This window comes from Myodes glareolus, chromosome 11, assembly GCF_982192425.1.
Source record: "Myodes glareolus chromosome 11, mMyoGla1.1, whole genome shotgun sequence".
NCBI lineage: Eukaryota > Metazoa > Chordata > Mammalia > Rodentia > Cricetidae > Myodes > Myodes glareolus.
Window position 1 is genome coordinate 38,685,935 of NC_142036.1, and position 18,066 is coordinate 38,704,000.

The following is an 18,066-nucleotide window of genomic DNA, read 5'->3' on the forward strand; positions in this document are numbered from 1 at the left end:
GAACCACCTACTTAGCCAAGGATAACCTTGTACTCCTAATCCTGCTTCACATCCTGAGTACTGGGATTACAGGAGTATATACTACAATGCCCAGCTCTCTTTGAATAATAATGGAGGCTTCAAACCACTTGTATTCATTCAAATTCAAAACCTTCAAGGAACTCAACACCAAGCTCCCAGTAAACACCAATTGAAAGAAATGCATGCTTTTAAAATTCTGTTTATTTAGCGTATGTACACATAAAAGAGAAATCACCCTTGGATCCCACCCAGCAGAAAACATGCACAAACCCAAGGTATATGTGGAAGGGGGGCCCCAGCCCCGAGTTAGCAGCTGGGATGGTGCAATCCTGTGATCAGAAGCCCATCACGAGTGGACTGGACTGAAGTGTCAAACAGCCTGGAACTCTGCTGCTGGCCCTAAAACAAGCGAGCGCCATAGCCAAAGGTCTGTTTGATGCCCTCAAAGTAGTACCGCTGCCAGCCTTGCCGCGTCCGCTCTTCCTCAGGAGCAGGGATGCCCCGGCCTTCCATGCATAGCTCTGTCTCTCCATTCTTGTCAATAAAGGTCAAGGTGATGGTAGCAAAGTGCCCTATGGGAAGGGGGTTTTCAGATCCAGAGTTCCTGGACAGGTTTAAACCAGGAGAGAACAGTGTTTGGGGATGAGGGCAGCAAGCATTACTTACCTTCTGGCCATGACTTAAACCGCCACTTCATAGCAATGTGTTTTTCAGGGACCTGAAATAACCAAGGAGCTCAGTCTAGTGAGGCCCCACAGGGTACCTGACTACCCAGCTAGGCCAGCCACCTGCCTCTGTGTGTGTGACTGTGCTACTTACAAGAAAACTCAATTCCAGCACTGTTTGAAAAGTATCACAGAGGTCTTAAGTTTTACCCATAAAATTGAGAAACACCACACTAATCTAACCAAATGGAGGTGACAAGCTGGGAAGAGGCAGAGATTACTCACCAGATCAGTAAACTCTCCAGTGACGTTGCCATCAACCATGTGGAACTTCCCACCTTTGTCTGCTTCTAAGGCTGCAGGAGCATGGGTAAAGGCCTGCACCAGCTGCGGGGAAGCAGGAATTGAGGGAAGATGCATGGCTCTCAATGGGATACGGCCCACACCAACTCCTCAACGCTTCCCTGGAGAACGCTTTGGTTTCTTTGTTCTGGTCCTCTACGGAATAGGCTTGGCCCTCAGGGAAATCCTGAGTCCACGATGCTATTACTTATGGCACATACTTTTCCTTTCCTTATGCTCCTTCTTTCCGGTACTAAAGCGTCAACTTGGGCCTTGTACACAAGTGCTCTATCACTGGGCTACACCCACCCCCACCCCAATTCTAACAGACCCCTACTAGCACAAACAGAAAAACTCTAAGTGTGAAAGCGCCCTTCGCCCCGGCTGCTGTCAAGAGGCCTTGCCATTCCACTCATCAGCAGAGCCCTACAGGCTGAGGCCCCGGGAGGATGGACGCTCACTCACCTCCTGGGTGGTAAACACTCTATAGAGCTCCTCTGGTGAGGTCAGGAAGGTCTCTTTAAGGGAGATCTTACAAGTGGGGATTTTGACACCAACAGGCTTGGCCTGGCTTTTTGAAGGAGCAGACTTAGCCTATAAAAGGAGTGAAAGGGGTCACTTTAGAGCTGGCAACATCGCAATCCAACACAGCTGCAGGGACAACTCGTCCACTCTCACAGAAGCCTGCACCTCCAAGCTAATTATTCAAAGTGGTTAAAGGGAATCTGTGCGCGTATATGCTTCAGTCACAGGACAACTCTTCTAGAAACATCCTTATGAAGACTTCCACTCTATGGCCTTAAAAGAAGTGTACGTGTGTGTGAATGTATGCCATAAGTGGTACCTGCAAGGATCACTGGTTTCCTGAGAGCAGGGAATGCTCTTAATAGCTCAGCCATCTCTCCAGCCCCGAGGAAGACCAAATCCTCTTGTACTTATCACAAAAGCCACCAGACAAAGGACAAGTCAAAGTTAGGCATTTCAGAGCTCACTGTAACTCGTAACTCTCAGACAGAACCACCCTGAGATAACTGGACAGGCAAACTGAGGGAATAGCTCAACAGTAGAGGAGATGCTCCACACACACAAGGCCCTGGGATTCGCCCCTCATGTCAGAAAGGAAAGGAAGAAAAAGAAAGAACAGAAAGACAAAGACAGAGAAGAAAGGAAGAGAAGTAAAAAGGGAAATGAGGGGAAAGGAGAAAAAGCAAGCAAGCTGGATACAGCTTTCTGGCGAGTTCTTCACTGTGTTTGTTGACAAAAGATGCAGGACTCTAAACCAAGAGCTGAGTCAGAACCACAGGATCTAGCTCTAGATAAAACATGTACTTGCTCCACAAGCAGAATGCGATGAATCAGTTTCCTGATGCATAAAGTTAGCAGTTTAACCCTACACGAGATCCTTAACAAACTATGAAATGGGTGGTGGTGGTGCATGCCTTTAATCCCGGCACTTGGAAGGCAGAGACAGGTGGATCACTGTGAGTTTGGTCAGTTTGGTCTACAAGAGCTAGTTCCAGGACAGGCTCCAAAATACAGGGAAACTCTGCCTCAAAAAATAAACAACAACAACAATGAAGTACAAAATGCCAACTCCAAAGTTAGAAATGATGCTAAGAGCAGTTGACTGTGCAATCAAATGTCACACTTCCACATCCCTGATGGCTTCTCTCTGCTCTAGGGGTCCACTATCAACAATAAACAACAGGATAGGTGACTGGAGAGACGGCTCAGTGGTTAAGAACACTTGTGGTATTGGGAAGGTCTCAGCCTTCGTTCCCAGCATGCACACTAGGTGGCTCACAACTGCCTGCAGTGTAAGGAGATTTGACACCCCTTTCTGGTGGCCAAGGGCACTTGGGGAACATACAGACAAGTACAGAAATAGAAATAAACATGTAAGAATAAAAGTGTACTAGGTTATACACTGATGGAAAACTACATAGTGCAATCTCTCTTTAAAAAAATAAAAAAATTCACTCTGGCTGGAGTCAGGGACACAGAAAAGCTGATGAGGCCCACGAGGAGGCCACTCACCTCCCTCTGCACTTACCCCATCACCTGGGAATGCTGCTTACCTTGCACACCTCAGCTTTTGGTGCCAGCTGACCCACTGAGTCTACCGACTCTCCATTCACTGTGGGCAAAATCATGCCCTGAGTGAACTCTGCAAAGACAAAAATCATATTCATTTCTTAGTAGCTGACTCTTAGAACATGAGACAAACATAGCTGTCATAACCAGAGTTACGAAAAAGCCTGTATTCTCTCCTCTCTACCCTTAGTTTATGCCTGAAGATTATCTTAGTGCACAGAATACAGCAACATTACCTTAAAAAGCTTAAACCCCTGATGAAAACAGAGACATTACGTTTTCAGTCCCTTTCTTCTATACGAGCGCCTCACTAGTCACAACACCGGAGTCTTCATTCTCACTAAAAATGATCACCGTCAAGGCTGGTCATAATATAAATGCCAATACTAAGATCAGAAGATTTGGTGGAGACAGAATCGCCAGGACATGTGGGCTAACCCCTTTGCCTCTAACCATGTCAGCTTCCTGGAGGAGAAGGACCAGCAACAGTCTAGGATTGTTCTAAAACAGTCTTGAGATTGGAGCTGTTTGATGGAAATGTGTGAATCTCAAATGTAATTTAAAGTTTCCAGTGGCCACATTAAAAAGTTAAGGTCCAAGGTGAAGTTTCACTAGTATATTTAACCTAACCATACATTCTAATGTTACTCTAACAGAACTTCTAAGATTACTGCGATATTTCACACTGCCTTTGGGACAACCCTTCAGACTCCCAGCTTTCGGATCAACCTTAAATACTGCCCCCCATGATCTGTCCAGGAGAGGGCAGTCCAGGTCCTCAGAGTTCTAAAAGGATACCTGTTTTGAGGGTGCTGATGTAAATCCCCACTGCTTCTCTTAGAAGTTTCACCCCTTCTTCCTTCATTAAGGCCACGAGATTTGTGTCAGGCTCGTCTTTGGCAAGGCTCACACTAATCTGAGTGAGAGAGCAAAGGGAGGCGATAAATGATTTGAGGGACACTGTCATGAATGTAGGGCTGAGCAATTCGGAACTGCGGACATTTCCAAAGGAAAGGCGGAGAGTCGCCACAGCTGTAAGAATCCCTAACAATATTCCTTCTCCTCTCCAGGGCAGAGAAGGCGAACGATAGAACCCATTTCCCTAGCTAAAGCAGAGATACTGACTAGGTACAAGTTTCTCCGGAGCTTCCAAAGGCTTCACAGTTAGACCCTCGTCCGCAGATGGGACTCAGCCTGGACTACTAACAGTGAGGGACGGACAGCTTTTCTCAGGAGACTACAGAAGGGAGGACTTGGACAAGGAGTTAGGAAACACAAACCTCCACTTCATCCACGCTGTTTTCATCAGACAAGTTGGGGATTTCCACGTGTCCTTTGTATTGCACTCCTGACTTCGAGGTACCTGTCGAAAGCAATGCATTTCCACTAGCAGCATCCTCCTCTGCAGGGAAGGTCCTGCCAGAATACTGTCCACTTAGGCTTCTCTTAAACCCCCATTCTAAGCCACCCCTCTATTCTCAATGAATGCCACATGCCAGAAGCAATCAACGGCACCCCAATGTCTTTTATCACCCCATTATTGGAGAGAAATCATGGGTTATCACAGCACAGTGCTGGGAGCCACACAAACAGAGTAGCAGCCCAGCTCTCCCAGGTAGCCTGGGAGTTCTGTCAGAACACCTGCTTTGAAAATAAGCATTTATTTATCAATGTGACTGATTACAGCCATTTCATATTTGCTTCCATGTGAGAAACAAGAAGTGGACAGAGACAACTACATGCAGGTAAAGAGATTTACAGAAAAAAAAAAAAAACAAAAAAAACCAAACCAAACCAAAAGCTCTTCATATCTCAAAACATCTGTCAGGAAATGTGTCATTGGTGTAATGATCCTTCTGCCTCAGACGACTTCCCTTCCACGACCTCCCAAGAGCCCTCAAACTGCCATCAATTCCCATGATTCCCACGAACAGGAGGAACTCTCAAAGAAAACACCACCCTGATTCCAGCATGCATCTATTTTATACTCATCAGACACAAAATTCTGGCATCAATTCTTAGTTTTCGAATTTTAAGTTTGTGTGTCTGTGCGCACATGCATGTACGCCTGATGCAAGCGCCCCAGAGGCCAGAGGCATCAGATCCCTCTGAAGATGGAGTCGGCTGTGAATCATATAACGTGGGTTCTGGGAACCAAACTCCTGTCTCTCCACCCCAAGTTCTTTATTTTAAAAACATGTCACCGATGACTTTTTTGAATGGCGTATTTCTTGCCCTCTAGAATTCACAGCCATTTTCCTACCTGAGCTTTCCCATCGGTGGGACTACAGGCATGGATCACCACACCCCCGCTCCCCCTTACAGAGTTTTTCTGTGCAGTCCTGGGTGTCCTGGGACTCGCTCTGTAGAGATCCACTGCATCTGCCTCTCCTCTCAAGTGCCGGGATTAAAGGTGAGCACCACCACCACCCATCAGGTACTGTGTTCCTAATTCCATCCTCTCTATAAACTTTGGGGCTTTGTACTGATGTGCACTAATTTTTAGGAGCACACATTAACTATGACAAAACTCACTCTACATCTCTAGGCCTCTGTTTATCAGTCAGTAAGTTATATAAAAAGGAGACTGGACAAGATGGGCAGAGCTTTCCTCTTGGCCACATGGGGGCGCCATGTTAACAATCAAGGCTTATCCTCCTGAGATGGGAAGGAACAACGTTAACACTGGTTTGTACAGCATCTGTGGACATGCTGGGGTACAATTAGGCGGTTTCTAGTCACTATTGTTCGTTTCTGCTTCCTTTAACTTTACACCTTCTTGTTGCATGAAAAATGTGCTCTCCCTGTGATGGGACCACACTACTTTAGATATGCTTTGAAAAAACTCACAGGCACATCTATCTACTTTCATCCTATTTACTATTCGCTTGGGAAATAGTTCATATGGCTCCATTTTTTTTTTTATTAAGGATATCATAGAAAGGACATGAAATCAGAAGAGGGTAAAACAGTCCCAAATAACATTTACTCATCAGCTACAATAATACGGTGGTCAAACATGTCAAGATTCGCACTGGAGTTAGAAAGTGGCTGCAGCTAAAAGAAAACAAATGAAACCCCCCTCTCTAAATCATTCATAAGACAAACATAAAATAAACTAAGTAAAATAAAATGAAACGAGCCTCTACCACCTTATGAATCCTAACGCAGAACAGGTCCAAAGATGTAGCAACCCACACAGCTTCCCTCCAAAGCAACACTGTCTTCTCCTTCCAGCAAGCGTAAGAGCAGTGGAGACAGAGCTTCTCTCGCCTGACAGCCTGGCTGGTCCTTACCTGTCCAGTTGAGTTTGATGGTCCACTCGTAGAAGAAGATAAGTTTGCCTTTCCGGTTGTTAATGGACGCCTCTCCCTCGAGCTTGTTCACTTCTGTCACCTCACACTTGCCCTCCTCATTTTCTACTCGAACTGCCAGGAACAGAGTTTTCAGCTTTTCTGTGGACCAATTTGAAGCATCCCTTTCTGTCCTACAAAACAGAAGCAGAGCTATGGGCTAGCAGGCAAGGGGAGGGAAGACTTTCCAGGCAGCAAGACGTGCAAGGTGAAAGGAAGCAGAAAAGAACAACAACATCAAACCCCCTAAATTCTACCCCAGTATGTTCACAAACAGGCCATCTGGGGAAACCAGGGGGTGGTGAGCCGTCGACAAAGGCAGGTGCTGTACAAACCAGAGTTAAGTCGGTTCTTCCAGTCTCAGGAGGATGAGCCTTGATTGTTAACATGGCGCCCCCATCTGGCCAAGAGGAAAGCTGTGCCCATACTGCTGAAGCCAGGAGAGCAAAAGACAGCAAGCATGTCGCTAAGAGCCCCAGTAAATAAAAACCAATAACGCTAGTCTCATTAGCATTGTTTTCGCGCCCGTCTTACTTAGACTGCTTTAAATGCCCTACACATTCTATGCCCTCTAGACTGTGCCACAAAGTCTACAAGAAAAATCTGGTCAAGTACTGTTAAGAGGAGATAGGGTTAGAAAAAAAAAAGAGAGAGCGGAAATCAATTCTTTACCCCTCTATTAAAGCGATGTAAGCAAACGAAGCAGCAATTGAGTAAAAACAAAACAAAACAAAAAATACAGCTGAATAAAATTCAGTAGCGCACTGAGTAACCTTGCTTCTAGGAGATTTCATAAAGATAAGAAGGCTTCTAAGCACACCGAGGCTGTAAAATCGTGACTGCTCCGCAACCTGGAGTTACAACAGAACTTAACAGTTCCGGGTGAGAGGCTGCATCGCGTTCAGCATCCCGAAGCTCCAAGCGCCCTGCAGCTCACGTTCCAAGGCTTCTCCCGAAGGACTGAGGCACAGTCCCCTATGAATTTTACTTTCACGGCAACCCACAAAACAGTATCTACCGCGCCTGGGGCTCAAGACCTCCCCAGCAGTCTCCCAACACAATCGGTAAGGGTTTAAATCTCAAGGACGTCGCGACCACGTGTAGGAAGTATCTCCGGGCTCAGCCTGGATAAGGCAACTAGGGCGCTCTGTTCTGTTCGCTCTGAAATTCCTCCTTTGGGACTCAGCGGTCTATGTGGAACCCCTCGCCCCAACACCGCGATGGTGGCGAGGGATGGAGAGGACCCCTGCTACAGGAAGGACCCACGCCCAACCCTAGGGCAGGGCTGTTTGGGCCCCAGATCTGTACACGCCAAGGTCCCAGGCAACCCCAAACCCTAGCCTGGTAACAGTGCTCCTGCGGCCTGTCTTGCTGGCCCTTACCAGTGCCAGTTGTTGACGTTGGTGGCGTCCGCCCGCTCCTCCACGATCCAGCGTGGGTCTCCCTCACCCCACTTGGCCATCAGCTCACTTATCACACCGCTACCAGCTCCCAAGCCGCCGCAGCCACAGCCTCAGGACCGCTCGGTCCCAGCCGCCCGGCAGCGCCTGGAAACTACTAGAAGCGGCAGCAGCACCTCCTGGCTTGCTTTTCCCTCCACCCCCACCCCTCCCCGCCTTAACTTCCGGCTCCTCCTCTTTCCTACCAGGTACTTCCGTTCCGGCTTGCCGAACCGTAGGTTCTGTAACTTCTGGAGTTAAACCCTCTGTATTTTAAAAGGTCTCTGAAGTCTAAGCCCTCAAACTAACTATCCTCACCCACAGGGACACAAAATATTCGATTCATTGTTTCCTTAGGACCTAAGTCGACCCTGCTGAGCCTGTTGGGATTTGTAGTTTTGTTAAACGATCCTGCCGATAATTGCGGAAGGTCACGCTGAAAGTAAAGGAAATGACCTAGCCCGATGCGCAAGTGCTTTTGGGAATGGTAGTCCAGAATCCCCGCGGCCCACCGGGAGAGCGGAAGGATGCTAGAGGCCACGGAACTACAACTTCCAGGATGCTTTGCGGCTCTCTCACCTTCTTCAGCCCCTCTCGCGACTGTCCCCTTCAGCCCCTTCTCTATGCCGCACAGCCTGTTTAGAAGGGCTGGTCCGGTGGCTGAGCCTGACGCTGTCCTGAGAGGGAGGGCTCGGTGTGGAAGAGGTGAGGGTGTCCGAAGCCCCTGTGTGGGCCGCGTGTCTAATTGAACCCACCATTTCCGCATCCTTATTCTTTTCCTGTCTTCTCTGAGGCGTCTCAACATTCTCGCTACCGACCTGATTCTTGTGGTCGGGACCATTCTTGGGAGTTAGTATGCTCGGAGCTGGAGCTGCCAGTGAGCCTCAGCAGCTAGTTGAGAACGCAGCATTTGGTTCTGAACGAGCGTGTCCTCTCCCAAGGACCCTCCAGGCTCTAACGTTGTCGTAGATGCGTGGCTTTCTGGACGTTCCTCTGTAGCCCAGCTTCTCAGGTCTCTGTTCCTAAACATCGCCTTAAAAGCTAGCCTAGCTTCTAGTAGCTGGTATCTACAGTGCCCCGAGACAAGGAGCGCCTTGGTTTGGGGTTTTTGTTTTTGTTTTTTTCCTAATGATCTGTCTCCCTACCCTTGTGGACCCTCAGGTACAGGTGACAATAAGCTCAAACCTCGGAAGCATTGTAAATCCGGTTGAAGCACCCTTTTTGGTCACTCTGAACATTGTACAGGATTGCTTTATGCCTTCTTAAAAATCATTAGATTGTTACCGTTTTACTTGCCAAGTAAACCACAGTCTCTTTTGCCGCTAGAAGTACTGATTGATACAAGGTATCCGTTGCTGTAGTCTGGTTAAAGGTTCTAAAAATTCTCTCGTGGAATATTGTTTTGTTAGACACATTTCTTGCTTATTTGTAGGTACCACTGTAAAGATCTGCTGTAGTTTTCCTAAGAGTGGAAAAAAAAAAAGGTAGAAGGGTCATGAAAGACAGTGTAGAAAGAGTCTAGGGGCCAGAAAAACCTGGGCTGTAGTTGGAACTCGGAGTGATTAGTAAAGCTGTTTTCCTGGTCAGTGGGAGTCGCCGAGGCCTACCTTTTCGGGCTGCTCTGAGGACAAATGAATGACAGAAGTATTTATGAAATTGCACACATGCTAGAGACACGTACATATTCTACACACATCTTCAGTATTTGTGGCCTGGTTTAGAATTTCTCTTAATTTTTAGGATTGCTTTTTAAACTTTTTTTTTTGTTCTTTTTGGTAGAATGCTTTACTAAAAGATGTGAGACCCAAAGTTAAATTCCCACCATTGCACATAAATTAAACAGACAAACAAACAAATAAATAAATGTCTCTAGTTTTAGCTGGGCAGTGGTGGTGCATACCTTTAATCCCAGCACTAGGGAGGCAGAGGCAGGCAGATCTCTGAGTTCGAGGCCAGCCTAGTTTATATAGCGAGCAAGTTCTACATAGAGAAACCCTGTCTCAAAAAACAAACGCCAAAAAAAAAAAAAATTGTTTCATCTTAGGTACCATTTAAGATTAAGTAATAAAAGCTAATGGTGCACACATTGGCTTTCTGTCAGGCAGTAAGCACTTTGCATGTATTTCTAGTTTAGTTCTCGTTCTTAATAAGGCAGGATTATACCTGCTGTGCCCATTTTACACGAGGAGATGTCAGTAAGGTATTGGATGCCTAAAAGGTTGTAAGGTCTAGTGTTTATTAGCTGCTAGACATTTTGTTAGGTTTTCTAAATGCTGTTTATTTTTCACTATAAGCCAGTAAGACAAGATAGCATTTCTCCAAGGCTCAGAAACAGAGCCATTTGCCTTTTGACTTTGAGATCCCATCAGGTGCTGTGCAGTTTTGGTTATTGGGTTAAACCACAGTATCCACTTTTACACACAGTTTAGTTAAAAAAAAAAAAACTTGTTTTCACCTAATTTTAGAACAGTAATGAGAAGAATTTGGAATCTCTTGGCTAGTATTATTTATTTTCTTTCCTTGGTCATGATCCCAAAAATTGGCCCCATAATTGACCACGTGATTAATAAAATAAGCACGAATTGATGATACCGGCAAGATAATTCTGATTCTTTTAGTTGTTTTCCCTTCGTTTGTGGCAGGCACTTAAAGAGCACACAGGGAGAGAGGGACATTTCGTTAGCCATGATCAACTAAAGTCTTTCCAGAGCCTAGAAGGGTGTCTCAGAGGTGGCACTCAGTAGATATTTGTTAATACATGAATTCACTTGTTCCGTTTGGGCAAGCTTTGGCTGGTCTTTGTATGTTCGGCAAAATTATGGTGAATCCTTAGAGTGTCTGCCTCTCTTTGCTTGGGTACCCTAGCTCCCATGTGATCCTGCAGGAGGAAGACGATGTCTTGCCCTTTTTATAGTTCTCATAACACCTGAGAGTACTTGAACTCTATTACCAAATGAATGTTTGCATCTGACAACATGATCTGATGAGTCTGGTCTCTATGGCAGGTCCTCTGCCAGATTCTCTTCTACATCCCTTATGTCTGGGAGCAGTTAGTAGTGTAACAGTTTCTGGAGAGATCCAGAAGGGACCTGGACCTGCCTTCCTTTCCCTCCAGATGAGCCGGATAAAGGGTGATGAGGAGGAGTATTGGAACAGCTCCAAGTTCAAGGCTTTCACGTTTGACGATGAAGATGATGAGCTCTCACAGGTAGGTGGCCACAAGCGCTAAGAGTCGCACCAGCTTTTGCTCTCCAGCGGGCTCAGAATGTTAGGTAGATCTTCAGAAAAGCCGGCGTCGGCGTCCTACCCTACACGAAAGGCGGAAGATCATCAACTGCTGCCTAGAAAAGCCTCATCCTAGCTCAGTTTTCAAGGCTCTTGATTATGGCGGGTAGCTCTGTGCTTTGGACCTGGGATAGGCAGCCTATCACGGTGCAGTCGCATGGTAGAACAAACTGCTTACCTCAGCCAGAAAGCAAAGAGAGAGGACAGCATGCAGCGCGGGGCGCTACCTCTTAGGTTCTACTTCCTCCTCATAGGGCTGCCCTGAAGACCAAACTTATAATGTATAAGCCTTTTGGGGACCTTCAAAATTTGAACATAAACTGGCCTATGAGATGACTCAGCCAGTAAAGGTGCTTGCCACAAGCCTGGTGACTTGACTTTAGTCTCCAGAACTGACTCCTTAAAGTCGTCTTGCTTCGTGAGGTTTCTGTTGCTGTGACAAATGTGGTGACCAAAGGAATTCAGGAAATGGCTTACTTCAACTCACAGCTCTCTGGTCACACTCCATTCCCGAGAGACGTCAGTGCAGGAACCTGGAGGCGGAAGCTGAAGCAGAGGGGTGCTGCTTATTGGCTTGTTTGCCTGCTTTCTTGCAGCACCCATGACCTCCAGCCCAGGGCTGGCACTGCCCAAAGGCGAGTCAGGTGGGGGCATCTTGTCAGCTGAGGTCCCCGCTACCCAAGTGCCTCTAACCTGTGTGAAGTTGACATAAAGCTAGCTAACACCACCTGTCCTTTGCAGTGGATGAGTATACTTGTATATACACATGATACATACATGCACACACACTAGATTAAAATTAGCAAAGAGCTGACTTTATCCGTACTATTACCTTTTCAAAAAATTACAAATCTGCCAAGCGGTAGTGGCGCATGCCTTTAATCCCAGCACTTGGGAGGCAGAGGCAGGCAGATCTCTGTGAGTTCGAGGCCAGCCTGGTCTACAAGGGCTAGTTCCAGAACAGGCTCCAAAGCCACAGAGAAACCCTGTCTCGAAAAACAAAAACAAAAACAAAAATTAACAAATCTTTTATTCATGTGATAAATTTTTTTGCTGTTATTACTATCTTTTTTTTTTTTTGGAAACAGGGTTTCATGTAACCAAGGCTTTACCTTAAACTTGATAGATAGTTGATGAAGACCTTGAAGTTCTGATCTTCCTGCCTCTGTCTACCTTTTAACTCTTTTTGTTTGTTTGTTTTGTAACTTGCTCTGTAGACCAGGCTTGCTTGAACTCACAAAGATCTGCCTGCCTCGGCTTCCTGAGTGTTGGGATTAAAGGCATGCACCACCACCACCTGGCTCCTTTTTTACTTTTAAAGAATTTTTATTATATGTATTTATGTGTGAGGGTGCACATGAGCCACTGTTTGTGTGTTGAGGCCAAAGGACAGCTCGTAGGAGTCAGTTCTCTCCTTCTACCATGTAGGTCCTGAGGATTGAACTCAAGATCATCGGGCTTGGTGGCAAATGCCTTTACTTGTTGAGTCATCTTATAGGTTCCTGTTATTTTCATTTTCTCACCTCTTTTTGCTCCATCTTTCTGGCACAGCGTCTTACCATATAACCCTAGCTGGCCTCAAACTCACAGAGATCTACTGATCTCTCTCTCTCTCTCTCTCTCTCTCTCTCTCTCTCTCTTTTAAAGATTTATTTATTACGTATACAGTTCTGCCTGCATGTATACTTGCAGGCACCAGACCTCATTACAGATGATTATGCACCACCATGTGGTTGCTGGGAATTGAACTCAGGACCTTTAGAAGAACAGTCAGTGCTCTTAACCGCTCAGCCATCTCTCCAGCCCCTGCTGATCTCTTGAGTGCTGGGATAAAAACATATGCTGCTGAATCCACATACCCAGGTTTTATTGTTGTTTTCTTTTAATTAAAAAAATTTATTTTTTGTCTTTTATCATAGCTGCCTCCATCTCATGAGTGCTGGGATTACAGGCATTACCACCACACCCAGTTTATATCATTGCTATTTTTAAGATGGAATCTTGTATGTTACTTAGACTGATCACAAATTCTTGGGCCAAAACCATCTTCCTGCTTTTGTCTTCCTGGCAGTTGGAACCAGAGGCACACACCCCTGCACTCTGATAGCTTGTTTTTGAAAAATGACCTATTTGGGAATAGTCATTTTTGGAGAAGTAAGACTCAGATTTGCATACAAATTGTAGTTAGAATATGATTAGAATTCAAAAGTGATTGACTCTTCCACTGACTGCAATGGTGTCTACAATGCAACTTGATTTCTAGGTGGGATTTAGACTACAGATAGTCTTTAGCACTCACAGATAGTCTAAGTTGCTCAGCCTCCTTGGTTAGCAGTGAGACAGGAGGGAAGTGGGCACTGCCGGACGACTGCTTTATGTCCCTCTCCAGTTAAAGGAGTCCAAACGGGCAGTGAATAGCCTTCGCGACTTCGTGGATGACGACGATGACGATGACCTGGAGCGAGTCAGCTGGACTGGAGAACCTGTGGGAAGTAAGCTGAAGAGACCCTGCGAGGGGTTCTTGTCGGGAATGAAGGCTGTCCCGTCGGCCTGGAAGTCAGCAGCAGGCAGGGCCACATGGAGAGGCACAACAGTAATGCCTGTGTGACTTTCTGGGTCTGCTGCCCTGCAGTGGATACTTGGCTGGCTGTTTCAGACTCATGGGGTGCTTGTTAACATTGCAGATTCCTAGGCCTTATGTGGTCATATTTGGGAGCTGTTAGCTTAAATAAATGAGCTGTTAAGTCATAACATGTTAACAGAACTACAGTCCTTAGCCAACACATTTTAAATATATAATACCACTTAATTTCTTCATAGACTCTGTTTAGGTAGTATAGCGTGATTTGAAAACAAAGAAAGGAATTGGCCGGGTATGCCTTGAATCTCAGCACTTGGGAGGAAGAAGTAAGTGAATCTCTTGAGTTTAAGGGCAGCTGGTCTACAAAGTAAGTCCCAGGACAGCTAGGGCTACCTGTCTTGGGGGAAAAAAAAAAACAAAACAAAACAAAAAACAACAAACAAAAAAAGAGTGAACTAGAAAAAGCCCCAACCTAACACACACCTAACCTGCTAAATTAGTTACTTTAGTAATTGTTCAAGGAACAGGAGAGGCAGAACTCTTTCTGAGGCTGTTTGCAGCTCCTTCCGCTTGTTCATCCTAATGATTGTATCTTTCCGGGGCTCCTGCTGGCCAGGACACCAGGGTCTCTTGAATAGGCTTAGATTTGTTGACTATTGGGTGTCAAGGACTGATGCTGAGGAGACTTACTCAGTTCTTATCATCCTGCAGGCATCTCATGGTCCATTAAGGAGACTGCTGGGAATAGCGGGTCAGCCCCTGAGGGGCGTGACCAGCTAAAGGGCCGAAACAGTTTCTACACACAGCTCCCCAAACCTCCATCCACCTACTCCCTGAGCAGCTTCTTTAAAGGTAAGGAGTGGGTGAGGGACAGGGATGTCTTTCACTCATCAGGAAAGCTCAGGCTGCCGTTTTCATTGGCTGGAATTCTCACCTGAGCAGGCAGCTTAGTGCTAGGACAGGGAGGAATGAGAAGTCCTCAGCATGTGTAGAACGTGAATGACATTGACAGCCCTGTGTCAAGTACTAGAGAGACTGCCTAGGTCAGTATTTCTCCTTGCCTTTTGTCGCCATCCTCTAGGGAACCGTTGTGTGTCCCTGATGGGAATGCGTAATTGTGCAGCCACTGTGGAAGTTAGTGTGGCAGTTTTTACAAAGTTGACCAAAGGATTAGCGTTTGAACCAGTATCACTTCTAGGTAATTAATAAACGAATTGAATGCAGGCACTTGAGCAGATATTTATATGCTAATGTGTGAAGATACACTGTTCACAATAGCCAAAAAGATCTAAATAGTGCAGATGTTCCTTCTGCACTAAAAGGATAAGCAAAACATGGAATACAGAAAAAACAGACTGTTACTTAAATGGGAATGAAAGATACGTATATAATAGGGATGAACTTTAGGGAATTATACAGGGTGCAATAAGCCACAAAAGAGCAAATACTGTATTAACCCCACTCATGTTGACAGATGTAGAAGGTAGCTCGGTTTGAGAAATAACCAGGCTAACTAAAAGATAAACAACTATATTTTTATTTATTTATTTAAAGTTTTATTTATTTATTATGTACGTTCTGTCTGCATGTATGCCTGCACACCAGAAGAGGGCACCAAATCTCATTATAGATGATTGTGAGCCACCATGTGGTTGCTGGGAATTGAACTCAGGTCCTCTGGAAGAGCAGTCAGTGCTCTTAACCACTGAGCTATCTCCCCAGCCCTAATTTTATTTATTATAAGAGGAAAAGCTCACGAAACAGGAATGAGAAGTCTAAGCTCAGCTGTGCTGCGAGGGAGCCACAGAGAGAGTGCACCTGGGCCATGCGCCACATTTTTCTCCGGGTCCCATCTCCTAAAGATAATTGGTTAACAAGGCTTCCCCATCAGATAGATAGATAGATAGATAGATAGATAGATAGATAGATAGATAGATAGGGAAGGTAGAATGGCAAGTTTGTCAGGCAGGGCTGGGCTGGAGGAAGTGGAGAATTACTGTTTACAGGCAGAGAGTCTAGGAATGGTGATAGTCATTGTAGGACAATGTGAATGTGCGTCATGCCACTAAATTCTACACTTGAAGAAAGTCACCGGGCGGTGGTGGTACGTGCACCTTTAATCCCAGCATTCGAGAGGCAGAGGCAGGAGGATCCAAAGCTACAGAGAAACCCTGTCTTGAAAACCAAAACAACAACAAAAAGCTACAAGAGTGGTAAATTTTGTGCTGGCTTAGATAGCAAATATACTAAAATTGGAACAACATAGAGAAGATTAGCATGGCCCCTGCAAAAAGATGGCACAAATTCGTGAAATGTTCTATATTTTTACATTTTATAAAACCAAAAAAGTGGTAAATTTTATGTATATTTTACTATATTTAAAATTTTTCTCTCTCACCCTTGTTTTACTAGGACATCAGATTTCTGAAGTTGAATAAAAGATTTTATTGTATTTTATTTTGTTTTTTATGTGTATGAATTCTTTTATATATGTCTCATGCCTACAGAGGCCAGGAGAGGATGTTGGTGCCCTTCAAACTGGAGTTACACATGGTTGTGAGCCACCATGTGGTTGCTGGGCATCAACCTGGTCCTCTGGAAGGGCAGCCAGTGCTCTTAACTCTGAGCCATCTCTCTATCCCTGAATAAAGGCTTTCTAAAGCCTGCTTCCCCATAGTGTGTGTCAGGCTCTATGTGCTCCATATCCTCACCAAGTGTGGGTGGTCTGACCTGAACTGTTGACATCTTCCTGCTGTGTTCTTTCCCTCAGGCAGAACTAGACCTGGGAGTTTCCAGTCCCTGTCTGATGGTAAGCTTCAGCCCCTTTTCTTGATTGCTATTTAGGGTACAACCTGGAGAATCACGGGACAGGTGGTAATTGGATGAGTAGATTAACTTCCCTCTGAACCTCCAGAAAGTGTCTGGTGCTACGTGAGGAGGTAGAAGTCACATAGGCTTCATTGCCGGGGATGACTGCTTGGGCTGCAGGCAGGAAAGAAGGGAGTTCTACCTTTGGCCATGGAGGTACCCCAGGAGACATTGTTTTTTTGAAGTGGGCAGAGGAACTTACATCTAGGCTGGTGTCTTAGTCCCTGTTCTATTGCTGTGAAAAGACACCATGATGAAGGCAGCTAGTATAAGAGGAAAACATTTCATTACAGCTGCTTACAGTTTCAGAGATTTAGTCCACTATATTCGTGGCAGGAAACCTGGCAGCATGTGTTGCAAGGGGAGGGCCTCTTGTTCATCCCAGCCACCCAGAACCAAAATAGCCACCACAAAACCTGTATTAATTAAATCACTGCTTGGCCCGTTAGCTCTCACTTCTTATTGGCTAGCTCTTACACTTTAACCCATTTCTATTGATCTGTATATCGCCACATGGCAGTGGCTTACCGGCAAAGATTCGGCAGCATGTCTTACTCTGGCAGTGGATCCATGGCGTCTCCCACTCTGCCTTTCTTCCTCCCAGCATTCAGTTCTGTCTTCCCACCTACCTTAGTTCTGCCCTATCAACAGGCCAAGACAGTTTCTTTATTCATTAGCCAAGAAAAGCAACACACAGACAAAAAGACATCCCACACCAAGCGTGCATGATGCTGGAGCAGTATCTGAGAACTACATCCTGATCCACAGGTAGAGAGACAGCCATAGAAAGACTCTGGGCTTGTCATGGGCTTTGGAAACCTCAGAGCCTGCACTCACTGACACACTTCCTCCAACAAGGCTACACCTCTTAATCCTTCTAATTCTTTTAAATAGTGCCACTCCCTGGCGACTAAGCATTCAAATACATGAGCCTATGCGGGTGATTCTTATTTGAACCACCATGGCTGGTTGAGCTGCACTTGCTCCCTGATCTCAAGAGTTGTTCTTGACCTCCACACTTTTGGTATGCCATACACATGCCTGCATATGTACTTACACACACACACACACGCATGCACATATAGGATGTGGGAAGGAAGCAAGAGAGAAAATGATAAGAAACAGGCAGGATAGCGGGGCGGTGGTAGTGCATGCCTTTAATCCCAGCATTCAGGAGGCAGAAGGATCTCTGTGAGTAAGAGGCCAACCTGGTTTACAAAGGGAGTACTAAGACAGTCAGATTACACAGAGAAACCCTGTCTTGAAAGAAGAAAAAAAAAATAGGAAAAGGAAACCCGGTGTACAGTGCCTTCTAAACTGGCTTCTGGTTCCTTTTCAGCTCTGTCAGACACACCTGCCAAAAGTTACGCTCCAGAACTGGGGAGGCCTAAGGGGGAATACAGAGTGAGTTACAGAAT

At 45.7% G+C, this 18,066-nt stretch overlaps 2 protein-coding genes and 1 non-coding gene across 3 annotated transcripts in view; 2 read left to right on the plus strand and 1 right to left on the minus strand.

The window, feature by feature from the left end:
- Window positions 1-204: 204 nt before the first annotated feature.
- On the minus strand, window positions 205-8,069 carry Ahsa1 (activator of HSP90 ATPase activity 1). The gene is made up of 9 exons (XM_048449309.3): window positions 7,858-8,069; window positions 6,419-6,609; window positions 4,403-4,485; window positions 3,921-4,038; window positions 3,107-3,195; window positions 1,494-1,622; window positions 972-1,073; window positions 688-739; window positions 205-593 (listed from the first exon to the last, which is right to left on the minus strand). Exons 1-9 carry the CDS (start codon window positions 7,935-7,937, stop codon window positions 421-423), a joined length of 1,017 nt encoding a protein of 338 aa, XP_048305266.1. The 5' UTR covers window positions 7,938-8,069; the 3' UTR covers window positions 205-420.
- A 389-nt stretch (window positions 8,070-8,458) lies between these two features.
- Window positions 8,459-18,066, plus strand: part of Vipas39 (VPS33B interacting protein, apical-basolateral polarity regulator, spe-39 homolog) — a 33,840-nt gene continuing 24,232 nt past the window's right edge. The window contains exons 1-6 of the mRNA XM_048449307.3: window positions 8,459-8,619; window positions 11,030-11,122; window positions 13,589-13,691; window positions 14,492-14,632; window positions 16,551-16,589; window positions 17,988-18,052. Of these exons, the coding sequence (XP_048305264.1) occupies window positions 11,030-11,122; window positions 13,589-13,691; window positions 14,492-14,632; window positions 16,551-16,589; window positions 17,988-18,052 (441 nt within the window). The 5' untranslated portion in view covers window positions 8,459-8,619. The remainder of the gene's footprint in view (window positions 8,620-11,029; window positions 11,123-13,588; window positions 13,692-14,491; window positions 14,633-16,550; window positions 16,590-17,987; window positions 18,053-18,066) is intronic.
- Window positions 16,003-16,107, plus strand: LOC125410125 (U6 spliceosomal RNA). Its single transcript, XR_015004641.1, has one exon. It is a non-coding gene; the product is annotated as a U6 spliceosomal RNA (small nuclear RNA).